The following is a 19,368-nucleotide window of genomic DNA, read 5'->3' on the forward strand; positions in this document are numbered from 1 at the left end:
TCTCATGCAGGTCCCCTTCGATAGAATTGGTATGGACCTCATCGGGCCATTAGAACGATCCGCACAAGGGCATCGTTTTGCATTAGTCCTGGTGGATTATGCAACACGATACCCTGAAGCAGTAGCGCTCCACAGCATTTTCCGCAAAAAGCGTGGCAGACGCTCTGTTCCGTTTAATCTCCCGAGTGGGAATCCTGAAGGAGATTCTCACTGATCAAGGCGCTGCTTTTATGTCACATACGATTCGCAAACTGTACGAATTATTGGGCATTAAATCCGTTCGAACTAGCGTCTATCACCCACAAACAGACGGCTTGGTCGAACGATTTAATCGCACTTTAAAAACCATGAATCGGAAGTTCGTTCACGAAGACACTAAAAATTGGGATAAATGGCTGGAACCCCTGTTATTCGCTGTGAGAGAGGTCCCGCAAGTCTCCACGGGGTTTTCCCCTTTGAACTTCTGTATGGCCGTCAACCACGCGGGGTGCTTGACGTCATGCGAGAGGCTTGGGAGGACGGACCGTCTGAGAGTAAAAACGAAATTCAGTATGTTATGGACCGGAGAGCAAAACTTCACACTTTGGGGCGGCTTTCAATGGAGAATTTGCTACAGGCCCAGAACACACAGAGCCGGTTGTATGACAGGGGGACCAGACTACGAGAATTTGCACCGGGAGATAAAGTACTTGTATTATTACCCACGTCTACCTCAAAGTTACTCGCTAAGTGGCAAGGTCCATTCGAGGTCACACAACGGGTTGGAGATCTCAATTACAGTGCTATGCATAAGTTTAGACACCCATACTAAAGTTGACTAAAAAGAGGAATAAAAAATCATCTTTTGGAAACTGAACTTAATGCCTTAATTTAAAAAATTAGGAAAAATCCAACCTTTAAGGACACCAATTTTCTTTGTGAATGAAAAATGTATCGTAAATAAATAAATATTTTTCCTTAAAATACAGGGTGCATAAGTTTGGACACCCCTATGTTAAATTCCCATAGAGGCAGGCAGATTTTTATTTTTAAAGGCCAGTTACTTCATGGATCCAGGATACTATGCATCCTGATAAAGTTCCCTTGGCCTCTGGAATTAAAATAGCCCCACATCATCACATAGCCTTCACCATACCTAGAGATTGGCATGGTTTTATTTCAGTTAGCCTAATAGCTAGTTTGATTTGCATTGAGAGATGATCTTATGGAAAGTACTCCATGCCAATCTCCATATCGGTTACCTGAACACAAAAAAAAGGTAGTTCATACGGAATTAGAGGCAATGCTAGACATGGGGGTAGTAGAAGAAGCCCACAGTGATTGGGCAAGCCTGCAGGCCGAATGGCTCCCCGGCCTGAGACGGGCGGTTGGGGGTATGTGGCAAGGTGGGCGTGGTTCAGCGAGGTCTGCACTGAGAGAGAGAGCTGGGAGACGTGGTGAGTTAGTAGGTCAAGTGCATAATGACAAACACCTGTTTCTTGTTGCAGTAATTGGCACGGAGAGATCGCATAAAGCCACTGAGGATCGTTGGCTGAGTGAGAGAGAGACTAACTCAGGACTCGTGGGTGTTGGGATCGCTGGAGAAAGCATGGAAAGCTGGAAAGAATATTCTATTGTGTTAATTAAGAAGAGTTTACCTGCAGCGCAGTGTGTGCACACTTTAATGTTGATTTTGATCAGAGAGAAATAATAAAACCCCATGATCCTCAGTCTTCTTCCTTCCGTCCCACAAACATTGTTACATGGATATTTGGATATGAATGGATATTTCTATATGTTGCTGTTTCATGACTTGTTCTTTGTTTATTTTGTTCATTTTATTATAGTACAATAGGCTATATACTATAGGATGGCAGATTCTCATTGCGACAGCTACTTCAATTTAAATATACAATTAAAAAGTATATATATTATTTTTCCTTTGTTTGTTTATTTTATGTATAGCATACTTTTTATATACCTTTTTGTGAGACTTTAATCTGTTTTATGTTTGTAAAAACTGTTATAAATATATATTTTTTAAAAGAATCCTAAAAAGAATGATCAGTTTATGCACAATTATTAAGCAGCACAACTGATAATAAATGTTTTTTGAGCAGCAAAAAGTATTATTTTTATTAAATATTGTTAAATATAATAATAATAATACCAATTAATATAGTATTTGTTTATTAATATTGTTTAATAATAATAACTAAATGTTTAAAATAAATCTAATTGTTTCATTATTATTTCATTACCATTCATAGTAATTCAATACAATTGTATTAGGCTATTATTGAGTGTACAAAAATAAAACCGAGGAAAGCCATCATCACCACGGTGGGTGATTGCTCTCATCTTCATCATAATCCTCCTCTAATGTTCGTACTGTTGACTTTGCTGAAGGTTATTTTAGATAACTGTCATAGACCAATCGCACTGATCCTGAGTCAGTGCGCCGCAGCGGCGCGTCTCCTACACATCCGGGTGTCGCGTCGACAGCGCAGACTCGTCGCGGGGATTGCAGCGCTCTGCGTTTCCGCGTTAGCAGTGGGGGGAACCAGCCGAGGGGAGGGAACGGAATACAGCGAGATTGACCAAATCTAACTGGATTACGCTGTCTGCGTCGCGATTAAAATGAAAAAGAAGTGACATTTCGACCCGGCGGCCTTGTTTAGGAAATGAGCGTGGGATTATGACATTCACTCGGGCACGAGACGGGATGACAACACTGCCTGACATGTGAGACATCAACAACAGTGCGCTTGTGTGGCTGTCTCCGCCACCTTCGGTTTATGCTCGCTCTGTTCATGCACATTCTGCCTTCGTTTTGCATTTGCTGGAGGTAATATGAAGAAGTTTAATATCAGGAAGGTGTTGGACGGCTTGACTGCGTCCTCCTCTTCCTCCTCCGCTGCCGCGTCCCCTCCATCGGGAAGCAGGGAGAATGACTTGATTCAGGAGACCCTGCAGTCAGAGCATTTCCAGCTCTGCAAGGTGGGATTAGTTACTGTGATCTCATACAGGGGGATGAGTGTGTGTGTGTGTGTGTGTGTGTGTGTGTGTGTTGTGTGTAGATGAGTGGCGCCAACTCGCCTCAATATTTTAATGATATTCTAATGCATTTAAAAGCAACTCGCATCACAGTCGGTTAAATCACACACACTCGTCTTTTTTAACCGTCATCGACTGGAATAATCACCCAGAGGTCGGTCCATCGAGATAAATGACTCGTGTGACGTCCGAGTTGACTGTTGACTAATCGGTGTTCGGTGTTTAAGACGAATTCATTTTACTCTATAATTACTTTTTCAACGAGAGGTACTGATTCAAGTTAGTATGAGTCATTTTAAATGACAGACTAATTTATGTCATGCCGAAAGGCGTGTCAGTCTCGTCTGTCAAGAAATACCTGTGCTTAATGTCTTGTCTAGCAGTTTAATTCGGATTTTAGAACAGAACAGTGTGAATACATGGTTTATGTTCTAATTCGCTGGCTGTTGAAAATCATAGGAGACAAACTAATGATTATTGAATATATTTTTTAATATTTTAAATTATTAAAAAAGATTACATATTGATGTTAATAATGATAATAATTAATAAAATACTAATTTTAAATAATAAATACTATTATTTGATTGCCATTTAGTTATTTATATTGATTCAATGTAATTGTAATATTATTGAGTGTCACTGTATGGTGGATCTTTATCATAGTCATCATCTAATGTTGCTTTCCTGAAGGTTATTATGGAAGGAGGGAAACTGATTTAAGTTAGTATGAGGTAGAATGACAGACTAATTTATGTCAAACATGTCTGTCAGGAAATACTTATCTTTTTTTCTGTTGAAAGTAAAGACATACATAAATTAAGAAAAAAGCCTAAATATAAAATGTCATGGATGTATATTTAGAGAGTAATCCACTAGGCTATTTTGTATAGAGGGGTCAAAATGACCTAAAAGTACAAAAATACTAAAAGAAAAGTTTGTTGAGATTTAGAATCTAAAAGGATATTAAGAGAGTTACAGGCATGCAAACTTCGGTTAAATTCAACAGATTTTACTAATAGACCAACCAATCTCTGTGTAAAAGAATAACAATGCTGCCATCTTTCTCTAAAGTCATTTTTACGACCCTGTTCCAAATCTCAGTTGAAAATTGTCATTTTGAGGCTTTTAAGAATTATGCGTTGTGGCGGCAGAACTTTCAGGAACATTTAAAATTGTATTCAAAACAATCCCGCACCCTGTTCAGACCCTGTTATTATTTACATACACACAGTATTACTTTAACTTTAGTAAGCATTTGACTACTTTGAAGTTCTTATCACTGATAAAAAAGAAGGGCATTGCTGACTTTTAATGATTTGTGTTTTCTGAATTGTTATTCCTTGTTTGTATCCTCCACATGGCTTATTGATATAATGTTCCTTGTTATTTTGTCTGTGTTTACCTAATGTATATTGACATACTCAAAGTATCATGATCATTATGCACTGACCTAAGGATGTTTCCGCATATGCAATGTTTAACTAACATTGTGTTTTCTTTGCTCAAGTCTTTTAGAGATTCTTTTGAATTATTGACATGGAATGATGTTTCTGTCAGGCAGGCATACTATTTTCCAAAGGAAAGGTTAAGTTTGCCTAAAAAATTAAAATAATTGTTATTTACTGACCTTCATGTATAGCAGGGGTCGGCAAGTAACTTTGGCCGCGGGCCAATATTTTTTTTAGCCAGTAGATGGCGGGCCAGCTACATAGAGTAGGCCTATGGATACAAATTAAATACTCTTATATAGGCCTATAATTGCGGAATATGATGGGTCCGTCACCGTCCGTGGATCATTCATTCAATCGTTTTTTTTTTTTTTTTCAAATTAAAACCAAAAATAAAAAGATGAAAAACGACTTGTTTTTCCATTATTTATTTCCTAAACTGAAATGAAAAAAAAAAAAATAAGGACGGGTTTTCTGATTTTCTGATTGTGCTCAGATCAAAAATAGAAAAAATGAATTACTGGATTAGACAAATTTAAATTTTGATTTTTAAGTTTTAATTTAACACCTTATGCATATATCAAGGAAACCATTTTAAACAGATCAAGTAGGCTACTATTGTGGTAACATATTACAGCCATTTTAATAAAGGTGTGAATAGCAATCATGCCTCATTCCGTACAGTCCGACTTTTGAACTTTATTCCTTTTTTATTATTATTATTTATTCGGGGACACACACATACACACCTAAGGTTTAAGGAGGTCTGCGTGGGACTGTTTTTTTTCGTCCCGCTCCCACAAGGTTCTATTCAGCAACCGCTTAAAATACACTCGGTGTTCACCCGCTTTATTTCCCGACCTGACGGGTCCACAAAATTTAGATCTCGTTTCCATAATCTCACATTCAAATGTCTCTAATGGAAAGAAGGAGATTGGAGTAGCCTATAATAATTATAAATGCTATACAAAAATTGTGTTCGTGTCAGTATAAATATTAGGCTATTTTAACATTGTACTGTCAGCAGAGAAAAAAAATGTCACAGAAAAAAAATATGAAATATAAATAACATGAATTAAATAGGACAAAGCCTATCACTCAAGTTTCTAAGCAACATAAACGAAAATCATATTGCCCTACTGACGAAATGAAGTAGGCTATTTTCTGTCGAACTATTTCAAACATCCTTGCAAAAAAAGAATGTTGTTGACTGACAATGGTTTCAGTACCAAACAGCTCCTCAGAGATAGGTGTACAGGCGGTCAGAATTAAGTGCGGATACGCTGTCAAAAGATGTCGGGACTCGGGAGTTGGCTATTGTCAGTCAGACCGCACGCTCCGTCCAAAGTACACCAGAGTTCTGACCGCTACCGTCTTTTGACGCGCGAATGGACACAAAGTGGTCAAGCGTATAACTAGACGCGGCAGGCGCGAATTTGACGCGCTATTCACGTCCGTTGTGAACGCACAGTTATACTTTAAAATGTAATCCCGCGCCGCATGATTCCCTATGGGCGTTTCACACAGTATGCGGCGGTGAAATCGCCGCGCGACTACGGCTTTTCTCAAGTAGTGGAAGAGTTTTGTACAGCATTTAGGACTGCCAAAATAATCCGGCGGGCCAGAAAATATTGCTGACGGGCCAGTTTTGGCCCGCGGGCCGCCAGTTGCCGTTCCCTGATGTATAGTATTTCCAATGGAACAGAAATGGAGAATTTTTGTATAGCCTATCTTTACGCAGATCTTTTACATATAATAACATGTCAAGCTCTAAAAAAGTATGTGTAAAAGTGCTTCATATTCTAGTCTTCTGAGGCTGTATGAGGGACAGATTGGATTATAGGTTATTTTCTAAAAATTAGCTTTAAATTTTATTATCCAATCCACATCTTTGCATTGGTGCATTGTGTTTGGTCACAGGGAAGGTTATCAGCAAATAACAACTTAAATTTCTGTCAGTTTCTCATCAAAGTTGCTTCTAAAGACTTAGAATATAGGGCACTTGATAGACGTGGTCAACACAGGTTTAGAATCAAAATGTGAATTTTGTGAACTTTCATTTTATGTGTGAACTATTCCTTTAAGAACTCCATTGTCATGTTTGTAGTTTAATGCAAATCATGTTCTGCTTCACAGACACTGCGACATGGCTTTCCCTATCAACCCTCCTCCATGGCTTTTGACCCTGTACAGAAAATTCTGGCTATTGGCACACAGAGTGGAGCCCTAAGACTGTATCCTTTTTTATGAAGAGCTGGCAACATAGCTAGGCTAACTCACTTAGAAGAAGAAAAAAGTGTCAAATGTGGATGCGTTGTTTGTGTATATCTAAACAAAGGCAGTCCTCCCACCCTTGTGTTGGAAGTATTGTTGCACATAGTAATTTTGCGGCATGTGCGGCTCCTTTATTCCTAACTTCCAACATTTGATTACATAAGTTGCAAAATACAAGTTACAACATCCTTTGGCAAATAAGCTTCTTAGAGCCTTGCTGTTCACCCAGGAGATATGAATATTTACCCTAGAGAACCATCATAGGAGCTACTGGCTCAACGGAACTAAAGGAAAACTAAAGGAAAGACACCCAAGCCTGTGGGAATTAGCTTGAACATGATCAAAACATGCCTAGAAATCAACATGCCTAGTATTATTGATTGACTGATGTGTGTTACTCAGTGACCGATGTTGATGCCAATATCTAGAAGGCAGGGTGGCTGATATAAATATGACATTAAGGCAATGTTTATTGATGTTTTATTTTGGTAAAACACCCTTGTGGTATAAACCACGTGACTCATTGCTTTTATAATATAAACAGCAGTATTTTGTTTTAATTAAAAATACATTTATTCTCAGTGCTGTTAGTACGTTTTTAAATGTTCACACTTTATTATTCAGACAAGTAGGCGGAGTTATTGGCCAATGGCGACATTCTTAGAAATACATTGGCCTGTGCATATCTAGAGTACCTCCATTGCTTGACTAAAAATCAAAATAAACATTGAGCATTTTAAAAGTTGTGCTTATTATGCTCAGTCATCAGTGAGAAGTTCAGTTGATTCCAGGCGGTAAAAATCAAAGAAGCCAGTTTCTCAGAGTCATGTATTTGAGCAGCCTCATTTCAGAGGCACATCTCCTAGAAGCAGGGTCTTTATCCCAAGAGAAGCTGCACTCATTAATGATATCCACTGTGGCATGAGCAGCTCTGTTGCCATATGTTGCAGAGCTCGTCTCATCATTGGTGCTGCCAGAATGCCACCTCGCACGTGCTGGAAACATTGCCAGTCCTGCTGGGCACGTCTGTTAGAGACACACACACTCAGCCAAGTGTTTTCATGTTCAGAATCAGATATACACATTTCTGTCAAACGAAACATGGCTATAAAGTACAGCTGGGTGGTGCAATAGTAGAAATCTGTTTGCTTCTTAAGATTCTGCACGACTCTCGTGGGTTAATAGCTATTTTAGTGTGCATCTTATGTTCAGTAACTGGTCACATAATTTTTTGACCTTCCCTTTACCTTCCTTTATTTTTAAATCGTCTGCAGTGTGATACATTTAAACGTTTCTTGAGGTTGTCCTTTAATATGTAGTCATTAAAACTGAATGCACTATAATAATAATAATAATAAAAAGAAACATTTAAAATAGCCTAGTTCTCGAGAATAGCATGTCTACTTTCCAAATGTATTTCATGTCATCATCTATTTTGTGAAATACACCATTAACGTGACATATATTAGGGTTGCATGACTGATTTCCTTTTCTAGTTGGAGACTTGTCAAAACAATACCCGAGTTACTCGACTACTCATGGCTTTTGTTATGGTTTTAAAAAAGACATACATTTTATGTGAACAAGTGTTTATTAATTGACAGCCCAATGTTTGCAACAATTACGTCTCTTTCATTGTATGTTATTTTGTATTTAACTTTGGCATCTGTGTCTTTGACGCAGAACAATATCTGCATGCATATATTAATAAAATAAATTTTAACAGTTGTATTATAAAAACAATAACTGATACTGTACTCGCATCATTTAGATCTTCACTCAACTGGTTTAAAATAATTTATATTATAAACTCCCATTCCCTTTAAAAGCCAGTTGCGCTCTCGCCATGGCAGATTCGCTATTTACATGGCGGAATTTGATAGTGGAAAGACCGAAGCCGTCTCCAGAGAGGAAACTGATCTGCTCATGCGCGAGGTTAAAGCGCGCAAGCAGACCATCTACGGGACAAGCCGGATTCCACCATATCTTTATATACACAGTAATAATCTTTGTAATCCTTTTAATTTTAATATTTGGCATGTTTGTGTGCTGCTGTGCGTCCCTGTGTGTTTAATAAGAAGAATGTACGCACGTTGTGGACCCGTCTGTAGGCGCACATTACTAACAGTCGGTTTCAGTTGATCAATGGCTCAGTCTATTTCTGTTGCCTCAAAATAGCAACGCGCCAACAATGCGCCTGAACACACCTCGTTTTCAGACCAGTCACCAGAACACCCATGGGCGCACAAATTGGCGCAAATGCATTTGCTATTTAAACAATGTGGCACAGGACGTGAAAATGATAACTGCGTCGGGCTGAAACTAGCAAAAAACACTTGGATTGCGCTTGCCGCTGCATTGCGCCGGGTGTAAGATAGGGCCCTAAATGTATTATTTCCTTTTTGTTCCAGACCAAAAAAAACAAACAAGAAAATGAACTACAAGTGTGAACACACCAGTCTACTGGCGTTTGTTATGACCTCTGCTTCAAACATTATAATGCTCGTTGTGATAACTTTCGTTAACTCTACTATAAGTAAATCCACTTCACCAGCTTAAATACTCTTCAACAGTGATGAAATATACAGAGCTAAATTCAAACACAAAATTGTAAAGATGAATGCGTGCTTGTTTCTGTGGTGCATAAGCTCTATATAATGCAAGTTATACCGCCCATCCCTACTAAGGTTGCATGGTTGCAAGGCCAGACTTGGTGTTGTCAGATTTTAACTTTGAGAGTAGGAGTGCACTGGTATTGTAAACAGTGTGCAGTGGATTGCACTGTATCAATGGCATTTTGTCCTTGTGGAAAGTCACTAGCCACCCTCCAAGTCAGTTTTTTCTGTCTTGTATAGTGGAGTTGATTGGCTCAGTCCTCATGCTCAGTTGTTGCCTGGATGTGTTAATGTGCAGCAAGAGGTGATGGGCTTACTGTCATTCAGTCGATTGGGCTATTTATCAAAAGACAGATGTATCGATTTGCCTCATTGCCCCCAGCATTGGGGAACACTGCCACATCTCAGCAGACACAAACTCAATAAGGTGTTTACTAACAGTAAATATCTAATTTTACATGATTGGTCCCTTGTGTCTCAATCCGTGTGTTCAGAAGCCTTGCAAGACATGCTGGAGTTTTTTTAATAAGAACTAGCAGTTTGTTTAAGATGTTTGGCAGCATAAAAACAGTGAAGCGCTCTTTAATATGCAGTCTCGCCTTTGCTTGGTAGTGTTTAAAGTGCAGTGCTAAGGAGCAAATGTTTTTGAGGTTTTATGCATGAATAATTCACAAATTGATTCTTGTTGAATGCTTTTTGTTCTGATTATGCTCTGTGATCTGATGAGGTTTTGTGCATGCTGAAACACAGACTTTTTTAGTTTAGTGTGTCTTAAACATGCAGTGGTTTAGTAAGCTTTTCAGTTTAACGTATATTTGTTCTTTATGATACTTGTTTAGACCATAATGAAATCAGAATCTTCTGTGTTTAAGACACAAAAAGATTTGTGCAAAAAGTCTGATTCAAGCATCACATTTGAAGGAACCTCTCCTTAGAAACACCGCAAACCACTGTGGTTTACCAAATGAGGAAGTTGCCATCTTTTGCTTTAGAATGCAAATTTCTTTCAACTTTTCTTATTTTGCAACCGTCTCACTAAAGATGTGTAGGCTTACTGCATAATGTGTAAGGACTTCAACAAGTCAGTTGATGTGTAATGACTTCAACAAGTCAGGTGATTCTGTCATAGGGTTAAAAAGCTTGTGACTAGATTACGAAGCCAGAACATTCCTCATGGGACCTAAAGAGTACATTTGATATACTAGTTCTGTTTTTTATTTTAAGTGAACTATATAATTTAGTATAGATTGTGCTGCAAAATTTGTTCATGATGATGAATTTTGTAATAAGTTGATGAATGTAGAATTAGTGTATGAATGGTTTGTCTCTGCTGCTGTGGGTTATAAGTATAAGTGTTTGTAAGGCCAAATGTTATAGTCCATACTTAGATATTCAATATAATGTAATATTAAACTTTGATGTGTAACTTATTCTGCATGTTTGTGCTGCAGACATAAATGATATCTCAAATCAGGTGACTTCTTGTGAAAAGGAATCTTTACAAATGTGTGCAGGAGGTAAACATCCAATACTTATGTCCGTTTAGTCAGTATTATTTGTTTGGTAATGCTTTCATCTCCAAACAAGAATGTAGTAATCTCTGCTCTGTTTAACATAATTAAGTCTATTTCACAGAATTTCACAGAACCTCCTACCAAGATCGGTACAGGAAAACTTAGCAGGTTCCATCAATCTGGTTGTTCCAGGGCTCCAGACTAACAGTTGAGAGCAGTAGCACCGGGGCCACTAAGTTCTACAGATGGTGGCACCAGCACCTGATCTGGTAGTGCTGGGGGATGGGGGGATTTTTAATCATAAAGGTAAATTAATTATAAAATTACTATTGTTTTCGCATTAATAAGGGCAGTAACTAATAAAATTACGTTTATTTCTTGAAAATGCACGTTTGACAGTAAAGCTCTGAGCTTGAGTTGAGATGCAGATAAAATTAACTTTTATTATCCCAGTAACATGTAAAACCCACATTTTTATAGGGAAAAATGTAGTAATAATTTTTTTTGGTCATCACAATAAAACAATTATTTAAATTGGATAATATTTTGAGCTTTGAAGTGCTGGAAAAAGTGTGAAGCACAAAATCACATTCAAAAGTTTGCATGAACCCTGAAATTAATAATCTAAAAACATGTGACTATTTCTGCCACAATACCATGGTTACAGTTTGTGTTACTACATTAAATCCATGGTGAGTGTTAGTGATTTGTGGACGGAAAAGCCTTCTATAACTTGTTCGTTCATGGCACAATGATTCTCCTGGTTTCCATGTCAGCTCTGTTTGATCTGATATCTATGATTTATAACAGAATTCTGAGCTGAATTTGAATGCTTCTCACTAGATCTTGCAGCAATTTATTAATCCTAATCCTAATTCAAACGATTTTTCTCAGTGGATCTCCCATTGCTGTCTGTGTAGTAACGGTGTCGCGTGATCATGATCACATGAGTACACCTGTTCTGAGCTGGCGCTGCACTGTAACATTGCTGCCACTGTGAGCTGATAAACGGTCCTCGCTGTGCAGCTCAAACGAGAACTACGGATTTGTTCCACTTTCGTTTTTATTGCCGTTTAATATTTTTCATATGCAACAGAAATAGCAGCTCTTATCGGTCGGGTAACGTGATGGTCGTACTCTTGACTATTATGTTTTTACCTGGTGGTTAAAAAATTACATCCAAAAGGTTGGTACTCCTGAGCCATCTAGAAGAATATCTTAGAAATTTGTTGTCACTTTGCTGTCTGACATTACATCCAAAAGGTTGGTACTCCTGAGCCATCTAGAAGAATATCTTAGAAATTTGTTGTCACTTTGCTGTCTGACAACCCTCTTTGGTTCACTGCAGTTTTAAAGAGAAATTACTCAGCAATGTTGTTGACTTATGAATTTGCACATGGTTTTTCATATTAAAAACACCACATACATAAACAACATTAAAAACTTGATTTTCACCACAGTGGGTCTTTAAGAAACGTTAAGAATCTGAATGAGGAAGTGCCACCCAAGCACTGTGTGCTGAAAACCGATATCATCTTCAGCTCTCTACATGCTTATTTACACAGCCAACGACGCCTTACAATTCATGCTCGAAGAATTTTTTATTAGGCTTCAGCGCTGTATAAATTGAATTGATTAGTGCTATTTTTAGTATCATCAGCGCTGTTTCAGTGTTGATTGCCCTGTGATCTATGACCCTCTCCTCTCTGCTCTTCTTGTAGGCTGCTGTTGGCAGCATCCAACTCCAAGTGCTTTAAATAACGGCCATTTGAGACTCCTCCAGTTTGTTTAAGGCACCCAGGGCCTGTTTGATTACTGTTCTTAATCTTGTTTGGACAGATCCTATCTCTACTTTATCACTCTGAAACCTACTAATGGCTCGAGTTCGGCTTGGACAGGGAGGCAGAGTGCAAGCCGTGGAGTCAAATAGCTCTATAATTTTAGTTTTTTTCTTCTTTTCATTGCGCAAAGAGCTTGTCATTAGTGTGCTATGTGTATATCTGTTTTCAGAAGCATGTTGGAGAAGGATGCAAGATTCTTCTGTAGATTGGAGGATATTAGATATTAATATTTTTAAAATCCATCTAGCAGTGTCCTAGCAACCATTCAGAGCATATTAACAGCCACCTAAAAATGCCATTATCTATCTGTCTCTGTCTATAATATTAGCAACTGCCTATCAACACCTTAGCAACAAGAACACCTTAACACCTACTTAGCAACACCCTAGCAACCACTGGGAAAAATTTAGAAAAACAACCTCAGCGTCTTTGCACTCTGAGGCGTATATAATCTCGTAAATGTAGCTTTCAGGCAAGACTTTTTAAACCAACAATCAAAGTTAGTCTTGATGAACTTACTTTCGTTTTCTAGTTAATAGATTGTGTTTTTCATTAAATATATTTAAGTCTCCTTTAATGAACTGCTCAAGCGTACTTGGCTAGAGAGACAGAATTTTAATTATGCTCTGATGACAGTTTTTTTTATTATAGATGTACAACCTTGTGCTGTGCAAAACCTACATGTGTGTGGACAGTTCTCTGACTAGTCACCTTCTCCGTTATCTCATCATCATTCATATCTCCTCTCTGTTTTGCTCTTCTCCTCCTTGTTCTCTCTTTTCAGAGCCTGGTTACTGCCTTGTTGGCACTGTTCAGTTTGCAGAAACAAATGTCAGCGGTTGCAGGGACCGTTGACAAGTTTGTCTGCTTCAGCTGCATTGTAATCTTTTGCACTTGGGCCTGTATTATTAGGGCATATAGAATGACAGCACCCTTATCAGATTGCACGGCTGTTTGCTCTCAGCGGAAGCCCCTGTTGTTTGAAGTGAGTCATCCATTGTGGTCGGCAATTTGACGCTTTAGAAAGTAGCCTACAACTTTTGATTTCCTAAACGTTACAGAGCTCTGTTCGCTTGTACATTATAGCACTTAAACCATGTTGCAAGACATGCAAATATTGAACATTAATCAGAAGGATTTTGGGGTGAATCTCATGAAACCTGTCAAGAACTCATCCAGGTCATATTTCACCCCAAAATCCAAAGAAAGAAAGAAGTCTGCTGATCATTGTCAGGGTGAATGTTATTGTACTGCCTTAGATTATTTTGAGTTAAATCAGCATAGATGCTTTTACAATGAAGTTAAATTGTATTAATTACTTCGAGAAATTGTCATGAAAACAAATGAAAAGCAATGGAAAAGTTAAAGAATGTGTACAGAAGAGCACCAGCTTTGTGTCTTAGGCTGTTTTATACAGATGAAACACCATAGATCAGCAAAGTTCTGCACTACAGACAGCGATTTTTGTGTTTACTCATTGTAAAGTGTCCCTAGTCTCGAACCCAGCTGGAATGTTTGTTTGAGTGAATCCTGGTCCTGACATTTGCACACATAATTATCTTTTCCAGCATTTATCTCAAGCCTGTGTTTAGTGGATGGTCTGTTTTAGGTTAGGCTCACAATCCAGCCTATTGTGTTTTCTGGTCAAGGACTGCCCTCTTCGATAGAAAGGGGCCGTTTGACTGACATTTCACACAACCAGTCAGTTAGCTTTTCCCCACATAATGTTAAATGTATATTTATAGTTGAATTTAAATTCAACATTAATTTATTTAATTAATCATTTTGCTCAGTTTTTGTTTGCACATTGTAACTGCAGTTTAGTTTTGCATACATTTTAATTTCAGTTGAGAAAAATATTTTTGTTTACTAGTACATTTTGTTTTCTCAGTAATATGCATTAACAATGATGACATTAGTGTCTGCTGCTTGAAAATCTCTCTATCTCTCTTCTTCATATATATATAATTTATGTATCGTTGCATTTATCTTGACTTCTGTGGCTTCCATGTCTCTTCTGACAGTGTTATTTCACGTGTTCACACATACAAATAATCAGATGGAGTAAAAGAGTTTGCGTATTTGGTGTGCTGTCCGAGGCTCTAAGCCAAGGCTAGGATGGGAACCGGCTGAGAGTGAGGAGTCGGGGTGGTGGAGGGATGCAGAATTTTTTTTTGAGGAACATAGATGAGTAGGCTAAATATATATAGGCCTCCTTTCGTGCTGATTGGGTAGATCATTTGAACGTGCTCCTCCCGAACTTAAAAAACATCACATGTTGGTTTTGTGGTGATCAAGATATTCAGTAATAGAATCGAACAGCGATCTGTTTGTTGGGTTGGTCTCCGGCTCCCATGGAACTTGGAGAGCGACTGACTGAGTCTGACCCTGGGCTCTGGTCCAGCGTCACAGAGAGCATAAGCTGAGGAGAAACTGGCTGGTCAAGGGCCTGATGCTTACACTTATGAATAAATAATGAGTCAGTGGTCCACTGCAACTTATTTATAACAGCCCTCCATTATTTATTCAGTCCATTTGCCAAATATGGTATAGCAAGCCTGCTGTGTAAACATCCCTGTTTGGTTTCCCATCAGGGCATTAAGACATGGGATGTGAGAGAGAGCAAAACGCTACAATGCACTTTTTTTGTTTATAATTGTTTTTTTTTACAGAAACTGAAATTCAAGTTTTTATTTACCCAAAAACAAAAATTTAATTTATGATTTTTAGAAATTCATTTAGTCATGTTCCCGTTTTTTTTTTTTTTTTCGTTGAAAGCATTATAGGCCTAATCATTTTCTATGGTACTTGCAGAAAAACCACATGAATTTCCCATGTTTTCCACATGTGATGATGACGTAGAGTCGTAGACAAACGTCATCATGTTTCACATGTGGTCACATGGATTTCACTATGTGCAAAGTATGTATTTCTCTTGTGTTTTTGTACATGCGAAATTCAGTTGGTTTTTCTGTAAGGAAAAGCACTGAACGTTCCTCTGTCATTAGAATAATTTTTACTTCCGGTTTTACTTCAAATTAGCATTATTAAGTCATTTTTATAGGTTGTGATCTCTTTTCTATACCACAGACTAAACCAATTTTGGATTTATAATATGTGCTATACTATACTATACTATACTATTTATATTAGTATTGATTATCTGTCATAACAAATATGGTGCACCATAATGGCCTGACAAATTGTCCATACCCATAATATATCATGTATTTCTCATATTTTCTCTATAATATAGGGCTGCATAGGGCTCCATCGACTTAAAAAAGCTCACCACTATGATTTAATGGTGCCTTGTTACTCACTGAATTTGTAATACACAAGGTTATAAAAAAAAAAAAGGTACTGTAGGTTAGGGATTTGACACCAATATAATAGTGGCTGACTAAAGCCCTATTCATGCGGTAATTGTTTCTCATGGGGATGTGAGGTATTTTCAACATTTACAGGGGCCAGTCTGTGATTTTATCGCTGTCCGAATCCAGAATGTCAGTTTTTCTCCCACCAACCATGTAAACATCCCCGACTGAATTACCTACTGTTTTTTGATGAACATCAACGTTGTGTGGTAATTTTAATTGTAAAAATTCACTGTTTAAATCCTTTTTGACCACTCCCGAGCACCATAATATAACTGTTGTGCTTCGCTGTAATTTTCATGCATTTTAAATATGTATGAAATGCTGGAAAGTATTTAAAAGAACAATATTTAATCACCACTCTACCTCAGCGAGTGGAGCTGTCAAGAACAAAAAAGGGAGAAAGAGGAAAAAAAGCCACGTAATCATTTGAAATGGACTGTTATTGTGGCAGCAATACGATTTTTAAAATATTATACATTAAAAATGTAAACCAAGCAGCTTTATGATAACCTCATGTAAATAAGAAGCTGCATTAACTTGATTTGGCTAATTTTCATATTTTTCAAATGACATCCCCTTATTTTGAAATGGGCCTAATGCAAAACAGAAAACCATTTCAAATATAGCGTGTCTAGCTTTCTATTTTTAAACAGGAGATTTAGATAATTAAATAATAAATAGGACATTGTTTTCCTTTTATTAAATAAAATATGAATTTATTCGTATTATATTTTATTTAACAGCGGACAATGCGACTGACCACGTAAGCAGCGTGTTCCCGGGTTCGTATAGGATTACAAAACTAGCTCCTCCACCGTGAATAAATTGCCATCCGAATGCATGGGTTTTTCACTGAGGTCCCATGCAAATTTATTTTTTACAGACATCCACATGAGAAACAATTACTATCCCAATAGGGCTTAATTGTAAGTTTCTGCTCTGTGAATCTCAAGTGCATTTCATAAAGAGACCATGTTACAGTGAAATATTAACAAGACTAAATGCGTAGAGCATGCATTAGTTTTGTCTTGTTCTTAGTTTATTGCTCTCTTGTAATCTCTGGTGCTGTCTTGTTCGCAAACCGTTGTGTCAGCAAGGTGAGTTTATCTTCAGTGTAATGGCTCTCTTCCTGAGCTCAGCCCTACCAATGTTGCTTACCATAATTGATCCGTTTAACAGAGATACGTTAGCTGGAAGGGGTAGGACGTACAGGTATGTGAGTGTACAGCTCAAAGTTAACATATCAGACACCCTAAAGCTTCACATAGTGTTAGCTGGCAGTGTGTGCTTGTTGGGCTCTCAGGTCTTATATTTTTTCACAATAGCAAGTTACTCAAGAGGAAATTAGTACATTGCTGCAGGAAACCGCTGATTCAATACGGATGAGAAACCCATTTCCTGTTTATAGTGTCAACTATTTTAGAATTCCTTCCCTGGCATTAGAAGTGCGTTAGATGTCCTGAGGTAGCAACATACAGTGTCCATATGTTGTTTTGCAGTGTTTTCATTCGGGAGATATGCAGCTTTCTAATCTGAGGTTATTGCTATAGCGAGAGCCTCTTTTTACTCGCCATTATTGTAATTTGCATTATACAGACGTTGAATTAAAGCTCTAAAATATATGGATGTTATTTGGGATTTTTTAAAAGATATTACAGTCTAACAGATAATATAAAGAGCTCTTGTGGGTGTAAACGCACAAAAACACAACAGTTTCTTCACCCATTGTGAAGCCCTGGAATCTGCAAACTGATATGAAACAGTACTCGCATTTGTTTCTAAATGCACATAGAAAGCATGCAATGCAGCACAGTGCTGATGAATATGAATGACTGTTTGACTGGAGACTGTCGCTGTTGTCCTGCTGGAGAAGGGGTTTATGGGAGCAGTTAGAGTGCTGTACTCCAGAGGGCTGAAACAGCATTCACAGACAAGACTTAAGACTCCGATTAGGGACTTACTATAATCCTTTTAGTTAAGTCAATGGACAAGACCCTCGGTAATATGACGTCCTCTGCGAACACAGATTCCCTTTAGTGCTGCACCCTGTTTGGTTTACTTGCATTGTTTTTTGTGTTGTCTGTGTGTAAGTTGAGAAGAAACATGACGTGAAAACATTTTCTCAGCAAGGTTTTAATGTTAAAATGTATTGTATATGCATATATTTAGGTGCTGTGACTTTTTGCAGTTCATTTAAATAGTCCTACAGTACAGTATGTAGTCTCTCTATTATAGTCCAACTCTGTATTATTTTCTTTCTTTTTTGAAACACAAAAGGGAATCATGGTAAGAAAGTTGGAGCTATTTTCTGTTCAAATGAAAGTGATGGTTTTTACTGCAAAGCTCCAAGAAGTAGCTCTCGAATATCCCTCTCAAATTTGACATGCATTAATCAGTGCTGTTTGCTGTAAACGCATGTAAGAATAATATAACTTTGAGCCTGTTCTTCACACAAAGACATTGTATGACTTATGAAGACTTGAAAGCATATGGATTGCTTTTATGGTGATTTTTATTTTTCCCCTTGGCGGGAAAAATCACCAGCCAGTTTCATCGTATTGAAGTCGGCCTAAAATCTCATCTCAACAGCAAAAAAATAAAATAAATACTGCTGTTGTTGGAATTACATGAGGGTGAGTGAATGATGACAATGTTACTGTTTGAGTGAAATATCCCTTTAATTTTGCAGTGCATTTTATACAATAATGCTATTCTGGATTTAGCACATTTGACAGGTACTCTGAGGTGTTCAGTGGTGTATGTACCTTAACTAAGATTCGCAGATTCGGCCGAGCAGGAGTGGAGTGTTACTGCCAGCATGAGAGCGGATCTGCTGTCATTCAGCTGGAGTTTCTTGTCAATGAAGTGAGTTCTGCCCTGTCCATCTGTATGGTCATTTCATCTGTCTTAAGGCCGATAACTCACGATAACTATATATTCAATACGATTAGAGCAGTTTTTGTTGCATTTACACATCTTTTACCAGCAGATGTCCTCAGCATGCTACGTTTCGAGCGCATCTAAACAGTGAATCTAGCTAGTCTAGTGTAATCGATCTAATCTAACAGTGAATTTAGCTGACAAAGTCAATAGTGGAATAAAAACAACTTTAAAGGAAGCAATACAATGTTGTCAAAACTAGAGCTGGATACCTGAGGTAATTTTGTTACACTGTTTGCTAGCCGAGTGGATTCTGATTGGCTGTCAGTGTTTTATCGTTCGACAGCTGGAAAAAAATCGCTCTGAAAGTGATCCCA

At 37.9% G+C, this 19,368-nt stretch overlaps 1 protein-coding gene across 5 annotated transcripts in view; it reads left to right on the plus strand.

The window, feature by feature from the left end:
- Positions 1 to 2,429: 2,429 nt before the first annotated feature.
- The window catches only part of stxbp5b (syntaxin binding protein 5b (tomosyn)), a 46,697-nt gene continuing 29,758 nt past the window's right edge, over positions 2,430 to 19,368 (plus strand). For 4 of the 5 annotated variants that reach the window (XM_081347465.1, XM_081347467.1, XM_081347466.1 and 1 more), the window contains exons 1-3: positions 2,430 to 2,979; positions 6,624 to 6,721; positions 18,895 to 18,976. In XM_081347465.1, coding sequence (XP_081203591.1) covers positions 2,833 to 2,979; positions 6,624 to 6,721; positions 18,895 to 18,976 — 327 coding nt within the window. In that variant the 5' untranslated portion in view covers positions 2,430 to 2,832. The remainder of the gene's footprint in view (positions 2,980 to 6,623; positions 6,722 to 18,894; positions 18,977 to 19,368) is intronic. The other variant, XM_081347469.1, reaches the window with a different exon arrangement.

Source organism: Scardinius erythrophthalmus, assembly GCF_964197995.2.
Source record: "Scardinius erythrophthalmus genome assembly, chromosome: 19".
Classification (NCBI taxonomy): Eukaryota; Metazoa; Chordata; class Actinopteri; order Cypriniformes; family Leuciscidae; genus Scardinius; species Scardinius erythrophthalmus.